The sequence below is a fragment of the Phyllobates terribilis genome, unplaced genomic scaffold (assembly GCF_046119375.1).
Source record: "Phyllobates terribilis strain yellow unplaced genomic scaffold, ASM4611937v1 Scaffold_8010__1_contigs__length_33635, whole genome shotgun sequence".
In the NCBI taxonomy this organism is placed as follows: Eukaryota; Metazoa; Chordata; class Amphibia; order Anura; family Dendrobatidae; genus Phyllobates; species Phyllobates terribilis.
Genome location: NW_027370750.1, coordinates 24646 through 33636, shown reverse-complemented (window position 1 = coordinate 33636; position 8991 = coordinate 24646). Strand labels below are relative to the sequence as shown.

General features: G+C 35.2%; 1 protein-coding gene across 1 annotated transcript; it reads left to right on the top strand.

Annotated features, from left to right (window-relative positions):
• Positions 1 to 12: 12 nt before the first annotated feature.
• On the top strand, positions 13 to 7483 carry LOC141252070 (uncharacterized; the record flags this gene model as incomplete). The annotated part of the gene is given in 10 exon segments (XM_073670456.1): positions 13 to 140; positions 804 to 1047; positions 1049 to 1706; positions 1823 to 1911; positions 2518 to 2788; positions 2791 to 3741; positions 3744 to 3980; positions 4347 to 4612; positions 5257 to 6279; positions 6362 to 7483. Coding segments are annotated over 10 exon segments (4989 nt in total), but the record flags the coding sequence as incomplete, so codon positions are not given.
• Between the last annotated feature and the right edge of the window lie 1508 nt (positions 7484 to 8991).

Genomic DNA, 8991 nt, shown 5'->3' with positions numbered 1-8991 from the left:
TGCGTGTGACTAATCATTACAGTGGTTTGCTGTCTGGGAGGCGATTCTTCTCCTCAACTATGGGAATTTCTTCTTCTTCGGCTTAAATTGTTACAGTTTAGAGATCGCCTTGACACATTCCTTGGTGTAAACATGGGCAGGTATTATGCTTTTTCAATTTTTTGAAAGTATTATGTATTTAAGCATTTTGATATCTGGAGCTCTTTGTGCTTTGTCTTTTGCTTCTAATTGGTGTTGCCTTCTCTTTCTAGGATACATTTAAATTCACTATCATGATTGTATGTATTGATTTGCTGCTTCACTGTTTCCTGCTTTGGTGCTCCCTAGCTCTTAAATATATATTTCTTCCATACAAAATACATGTCTCTGTAGAAATTTTCACACATTATAAGGAGAATCCCCCCGCCCCCACAAATTCCGCTACTAAATAGCCATTCGGAATTGAAAGAGTTTTGAGGGGGGGAAAAGTGACTAGAGTAATTATTGAATAGGGTAAGTATGGTAAAACAAAGCAGAAGCATGTTAAAAGACAAGTTTTTTTTAAAAATAACTATGCTTAGAGGTTGCTAACTGATAGTCTCTAGTTTCTTATGCTCTTACATGAAAAGCACTATGCCTATTTGCACTTTTGACCTCTTGTAACTCTTTAGTGATTATTAACAAAGTTCTGCATGCTTTAATTAAGTTTTCTCTATATCTTTGCTTTGAGTTCAGTTGTAGGATTTAGAATTTCATTACACTAATGTAAGAGCTAGTAGCTACTCTTTAAGCATCAATTACTGATCATAAATAGTCCATTTTAGGTTCTCAGCGCAGGAATACAGCAAATTCCGTGTGATGCCAATCAATGAAATTGCTAACAAACTTGCTGATAGTGGAAAGATTGGGGCTTTAAACTTGCTGTTCAAGCGACATCCCTATTCTTTAGCTCCTTTTATGTTGGAAGTTTTGTCTGCCATACCTGAAACAGTACCTGTTCAAACCTATGCCCAGCTTCTTCCTGGAAGAACTCGGCCTTCAAATATTCTTCTTCGTGACAAAGATTGGGGTTGAATGTGAAAAAATGGCAACATATATTAACAAAGAAGGTTTTGTTCACATGGGAACTGAACATATTAGCAAATTGATAACTGGATTCTATTGGCCGTCAGTAGATGAGCTGTCAGCTTGGTACAAGAACAGAGCAAGCGATATTGATAGATATACAGGCCAGCTGGAAAGCAGTTTTTACTTAGTTGATTTCGCCTGTCGCAAGGGTATCAATGAGCTTCAGATGTTTTGTGAGGATATATCTTATTTGCAACAATTAATTTATACAGAGGGCGTTGATGATGAGCTACACGTTTCTTTAACCTTTGAGAAATGGGAAAGTTTATCTGATTATGAGAAATTTAGTGCTATGTTAAAGGGGGTGAAAGGAGATAATGTGGTTGAAAAGTTACGAGGAAAGGCTATTTCTTTTATGCAGAAACAGTCAAATGATGGCACATCTTTTTTGGTTACATGGATGAAAGATATTGCTATGCAAAACAATATTGAAATATGTTTGGCTGTTATTGAAGAAGGGTGCAAAGATTTACAGATTGGGATATTTGCAAATGAGTTAGAAGCCGTAGACTGTGCTCTTCAGTGTTTGTATTCTTGCAGTGTCACTGATCAATGGATTACCTTGGCTTCCGTTATTACAATGCTGAGGCATTTACGTGGTAAGTAATTAAATCATTAATAAATCTTCTTGTCAATGGCTTTGTTACAAAAATAAATTCTTGACTCTTCGGTGGAATGGACTGATGAATTGATTGTGTATATATTTGATTTCAAGGTGATGAAGTTTACTCAGAGGACATTGAAAGAAGGCTTAAATTGGCTGAAGGGCATATTGAAGCAGGAAGGATTTTGGCGCTATATCAGGTTTACATTTGCATGTCATGTATTGGTGCTTTGCCAAATTCGTAGCTTAGAGTGCTTGATACTTAAAACCAAAATAGCCTTATTGTTTTATAGATTCTTAATGGCATCTGATTTCTCTAGTTGTTTTTATGTTTTACCAAGTTATTGCCAGTAAAAGTATATTAACTTGTCCCTTTCAAAAAAATTAAAAATATCAACTGTTGTCAAAACACCATTATGAGTAAGAGAGAAAATAATGAACTGATTATTGACACTTGTAACAATGCTTAGGGTATAGGTGGAAACTTGAACAGCCATTTTAAGTTCGAAAGTCCCAGAAATCCGAAACTACTCTATTCTTCAAGTCTCGAGGGATAGGACTGATCTTTTAATTGGAGATCTAACAACTGATAATCTTTTGATTACAGATTGAACTACTAAGGAGGAATCTTTTTTACTCGATAATGGTTGCTTAAAATACAGGGAATAGATGAATATATATATGCTAGTAGTCCTGAAAACATAAATTCTACTGACTATAGTATAAAATATTAACTAAACTGAAGATAGACTTCTTCTTATTAGTATAAAATATCATTCTTTTTACATTTGTTTCCTTGTTGACAGGTCCCCAAACCGATGAGTTTCTTTGTGGATGCTCATGAGGATGAAAGGGGAGTTAAGCAAATTTTGCGGCTCATGCTCTCAAAATTTATTCGTAGACAGCCAGGTCACTCGGACATAGAATGGGCTAATCTTTGGAGAGATCTGCAGTGCTTACAGGAGAAAGCATTTCCTTTCTTAGATCTTGAGTATGTAATGATTGAGTTCTGCAGAGGGCTTCTAAAAGCCGGAAAATTTTCTCTTGCAAGAAATTACTTAAAGGGAACAACCTCAGTCCATTTTCATCTGAAAAGGCAGAAAATCTCGTGATTCAAACAGCACGAGAGTATTTTTTCTCAGCTTCAAGCCTTTCATCCTCCGAAATCTGGAAAGCAAGGGAATGTCTTGAGCTTTATCCAAACAGCAGAAGTGTTAGGGCAGAAGGTGATATAATTGATGCTTTAACAGTTAAACTTCCAAGTCTCGGTGTTCATCTCTTACCTATGCAATACAAACAAATAAAAGAGCCAATGGAAATTATAAAAATGGCTATCACCACTCATTCTGGTGCTTATCTAAACGTCGATGAACTAATTGAGGTAGCAAAGCTTCTCGGTTTAAAATCAGATGAAGATATTTCTACAGTTCAAGAAGCCATTGCTAGAGAGGCTGCTGTTGCTGGTGATCTTCATTTAGCCGTTGACCTTTGTCTTGCTTTGACTAGAAAAGACCACGGTCTTATTTGGGATCTATGCGCTGCAATAGCGCGGGGCCCAGCAATTGATGACATGGACATGAATTACCGAAAACAGCTTCTTGGATTCGCTTTGAGTCATTGTGATGATGAGTCAATTGGAGAGCTGTTGAATGCGTGGAAAGATATTGATGTTCAAGGACAATGTGAATCGTTAATGATGCTAAGTGGGTCTAATCCTTCTGATTACCATGAAAATCAAAACCAACTGAAAAATATCAGAAATGTCATTGCTGAGGTTGCTAGACATTTGGATGATGTTTTAATTGACAACAGTAAGGTTTTATCTTTTGCTGCTTTGCAGCTTCCGTGGTTGGTTGAATTGAGTAGAGATTCAGAAGTTGAGCAGAAATGTTACCCAATTTCGGTTCCTGGAAAGTTTTATGCATCTGTTAGAACTCAGTCAGTGCTTACTATATTATCTTGGTTGGCAAGACATGGATTTGCTCCAAAAGATGACCTAATTGCTTATTTGGCTAAATCAATAATGCAACCACGGTTACGGAGGATGGAGATATTATGGGGTGCTCATTTCTTCTTAATCTTGTAAATGATTACCATGGAGTTGAGATTATTGAAGAACAGCTCAGGACAAGGAAGGATTATCAAGAAATTTGTAGCATTATGAATGTGGGAATGACTTATAGCTCATTGTACAATTCACAAGTACACGTTGATCCAATCAAGAGAAGGGACTTGCTCTTGAAGAGATTCAAGGAGAAGATCAGTTCAGGTGAATTACTCAGCTTTTTTTATATATTTTCCCCATTTTTTCTCTCCCAAATTTACCCTTAATTAAAATATTTAATTTCCACAGGTAGTTACTCTTTCCTCTACTTTTCCAAATATATACCTGCAAAGCTTATTCCTTCTTTCCAAAATAATTATGTGGATTATCTCATTCATTGTATGATGATATTAGTATAATTATGGATTAATGACTTGCTCATTTTAACAAGGGTAAAATAGTCTAAAATTTCATTTCCTTGATCCAGATAAAAACTGTTAAAACGTATCTATTGGCGACGGAGGGAGTATATACTTTTTGTATCTTATTTAATGGAAATTTTATTGATTTGTCTGTGTGATCTCAAATTAGATGAGTTGGACAAGATTGATAAAGCACAGGCAATCTTTTGGAGGAGCTGGAAAACAAGACTAGATGAACAAAAGCAAGTTGCTGATCGTACAAAATTTTTGGAGCAAGTGATTCCAGGTGTTGAAACTGGGCGATTCCTATCCGGAGATTCCGAGTATGTCAGAAATGCGGTGCTAACTTTTGTTGAATCAGTAAGACTGGAGAAGAAACACGTCTTGAAGGGTGTGCTGAAATTGGCTGATACTTATGGTTTGAGCCGCACTGAGGTAAATAACTTGTATGAATGAACGAGCATATTGATCTTAGTTACTAAAATCCTTACACTTTTACGATCCAAGATAGATCTTTAATCCGGATCTACCATTAAAATCTATCTTTGTCAAAACTTTAATGTGGATCTTATAATATCAGTAGGATCTTATGATCCATGTAAGATCCTAATGTTGAACTTTTATGAGATACTAAAACGCCTATTTGAAACCCTATTATTCTAAATTTTTGTCTTTCACATGATTAAAATCTCTCTATATGAGCATTCTATCATGCATTAGTACTAGATCAAAATTCTAGGATTTTACTCATGTGTGCTCAATAACTAAAACAACCCTGATTGCGATTGTCTATAACATTAAGGCTCATCTATAAATTTCCTGAATCTAGATTTTTAAATATAATTTAGTGTACATGACTTGATATTCGAAGAATAATTATCCCTTTGAACCATTGTTTGCAATTTTATTTTTTAAACTTCAAATTTCAATAGATTTTTCGTAATACAATGTTTATAATTGATTATCGAATAGTCTTTTACTTATCGTTAAAATCTTATGACTCTAGAATCTGATCCTAAGGATTCCTTGTGATCCGATCTAAAATCTCGATTTTAATAACATGTAATTGTTTTGTACAGGTGCTGCTAAAGTTCCTGACTTCTATATTGCTGTCTGAAGCTTGGAGTAATACCGAAATCTCATCCGAAATTACAGAATTTAAAGGAGAAATAATTTCTCATGCAGCAGAAACGGTTGAAGCCTTGACCTCCATGGTTTACCCTGCAATTAATGGTTGCAATAAAGACCGTTTATCTTACATTTACGGCCTTCTCTCAGAGTGTTACTTGCACTTGGATTATTCTTCACCACTATCTCATTTCTGCAAGATTTTAGAGCAGGAAAGCGCCCGTGTCTCCTTCATAACAGATCTAAACTTCAAGAACATTGCAGATATTGATGGTCTAAACTCAAAGCATTTCAATCAAGAAATTTGTGACCATATCAACGAATTTAATGTCGAAGCATTAGCAGAAATGGTCAAAACACTATTAAGCAGCTATGCAGATCCAAATCCAAATCTAATTCATTATCAGGACGTCCACAGGTATTTCGTCCTCACTCTATTGAAAAGATTAGAGAACAGAGCTAAAACTGCCGATAGTATTCGTTGCTTCTTAACTGAACTCGAGCAGACTTATGACATCTGCAAAAAAGATGTTGCACTTCTAGAAGATTCCGTTGCATTAGACATTATGAAGAAGTTTTTTCAATCAGTCACTCTAGTGCAAATCTCTGAAGAGAAAGAATCTTTAGTAGTTCTCCTCAGTTTCTGGATTCGATTGGCTGATGATATGCGAGAATTCAGTTTAGGGATTTGTATCAAAATGTTCTTGAAGTTGTTAATCAATGGAGAAATCTCGTCTCATCAAGGATGGTGTACTGTGTATGGGTATGTCTCGAACGGTCTATTTACTAGACCTTTTGCTGAAGCCATGATTTTGACTGGTTGTGAGTTCACAACCGTTGACATAGTATCAACTGAAGCGTCACAAAATGTTTCCGACTTGTATCTCAGTATATTGGATTCTACATTGGACACATTGCAAAACCTGTTGAATTCTGTAAGTAAATTCGAGGGAGATCTCGAGAGGTTGAAGATGGTCAGGGTTGTAATTTGGGAGAGATTATCCAAAATGTCTGGGAATTTGGATCTTCCAAGTCATGTTCGAGTTTATATTTTAGAGGTTATGCAGTGTGTTCTTGGTAGAAAACCGTGGTAATATTGTACCTTGGGAGGAATGGCAGTGTTCAGAAAAGCGTAGCGTTGATAATATTACTTTAGTTGCTCTGAGATCGAGTAAGTTAGCGTCAACGGAGATTGTAACGGATGATCTCCAAAATATAGATTCAGCTGCAGTTTGCTTCTCAAGGATATGTGATAATGCAGATTTCGATTCTTTGTTGGGTATTTTAGAAGAATGGGAAAATCTGTTTGTAACGGAGAGTGTTGATGAAGCGTCGCCAAAAGCAAACTGGAGCGATGATTGGGAGGATGAAGATGAAGGATGGGAAAGCTTTGGAAACACCGAAAATGAGAATAAAGATTGTATAATCTCATTACACCCTTTACATGTTTGTTGGTCAGCGATGTTCGTTAAACTGGCAAATCTCTCTCAATATCAAGAATTAATGAGAATAATGGACCGAAAATCCGGTGGTTCAGTTTTAATCAACGAGGAAGAGGCGCGAAGCTTGAGTGAAATGGTGTCTGATAAATTTACAGCTCTGAAATTCGCGCTGTTACTTCCGTATGAAAATCTGCAGCTAAAATGTTTAGACGATTTAGAAAAGAAACTTCAACAAGGAGATATTCCTGATCTTGAAGACGCGATTAAAAAAAACGGGTTTGAGTTTTTGATTCTGATACTCAATTCCGGGATTATCACAACCATTATCTCCAAGAATTCATACGGAGCCGTTTTCTCTTATCTCTCATTCATTATTGGGAGTTTATCGCGTGTTTGTCAAGAACAAGAAGAAGAAGAAGAGAAAGATTGTATTGTTTTTAGAAAAGTTCTTTTCCCTTCGTTTATATCGGAGCTTGTGAAGTTGGATCAGCAGATTTTGGCAGCGCTTTTGGTGACGAAGTTGATGCATACAAACGCTGCGCTTAGTCTTATAAACGTTGCAGAGGCTAGTTTGAAGAGGTTTCTGGAAATGCAGGTTGAGGGTATGGAGGATGAGATTAAAGGGTGTGATGAGATGTATAGAGATGAGAGATTGGAGAATTGTGTTTCGTGTTTGAGGGGAAAGCTTAAGGGATTGATCATGTCAGCTCTGTCGTCTCTTCCGAGTTCTAAGTAAGATGGTGTTTTGCTTCTGTTAGGTTTAGCATGGAAGATGTGGTTGTATACTAGAGTGAAATGTTGACTGATCTTTGACGTTTGTACTTGAAATAATGTACATGGATATTTAGGATAAAGGTGTATTTCTGATTCTTTGATAGTTTACTACGAGTAATCTGAACTTCACCCAATTTAATAAGCATTTAATTTGCGTATTGATTTTAAAAATATATCCAACCTGATTTTTTGAAGTTAAAATGCATGATTTCAACACTATCTCAATACTTATCCTAGACGAGTGTTAGGACCTTCATCTAGGATGCATGACAAGGCCCTAAATTTTTTATAGGATAAGATTTAGACTTTGATTGATGTCCATCCTATAACAACAATTTTTTGAACTAGAACTTTTCATCCATGTCGTAGAATGAATGGGTGGATAAGTTAGTCGCATTGTCAATGGGGAATGAGAAATCTTTCAAATTATCATCTCTAACTCAGACGTTTTTCTGCACAAAACCACCAGTATCGTTAATTATACTAAACCTTTCATATTGTGTTCGCCTTTAATAAATCAACACCGCGATCAAGAATTTGTCAGATCTTCTGTTCAAGAAGTGTTAAAATGATCAAATTGTTATTTTTTAGTTTTTGCACAAAACTCTATTTTATATCACTAGTATACGAAATCATCCAAATTATATTCATAAGATCACCTCCCTCATATTGTTTTTCACTACTTTTAAAATCATATTCAACATTGAATAAATAAATCTCATTACCTACGAGAAAAGGAAGACTATTTTATAGTAAATTATATACTACAAAAAATATTTTAAAAGATGAACAATAATATACTCGCTTTAGATATAAATACATGTAATTCTTAAATATTTTTATTAGATACAAATAAATACTATTTTATTTTATTTTTCAATTGTTATTATTTATCCATATCTAATTATTACATTATAATTACTTTATTTCTTTAGATATTGTTTTCTATATTTTCAATTATATTTTAATAAAATTATTTAAAAAAAATCTATTTTAATTTATAAAATTTTTTATTTAAACATGTATTTATATCTGAAAGAGATCAATATTATCAAAATTAGTTTAACTTTTATTTACACTAACAAAAGACGTTAAACGGGGTCTAAAAATATCCAATCTTGTTCAAATAGAGTTCCTGCAACTCCCACTGAAACTCAACCCAAAAGTATCGATTCCGATTCTAATCTAACACAGATTCCACGCCCTTTTTCCACCACGGAACATGAAAAACACCAAACCGAAACTCATTATCCGTTTTCAAACTTTTATTTGTGGACGAGAAAAATGAAATATCTCCCTCAAACGAAACGCATAAACCTCCCTTCTTCCAAAACACCGCGTTTTTGCTCTTCTTTCTCGGCAGAACAAACGCACGTGTCTTGCCGTCCACGTACCACTGGTCCATCGTCTGGACCTTCCTTCCCATTTCTTCCTATTCCCCTTTCACCGGGAAATTCCTTCCTCTCTCTC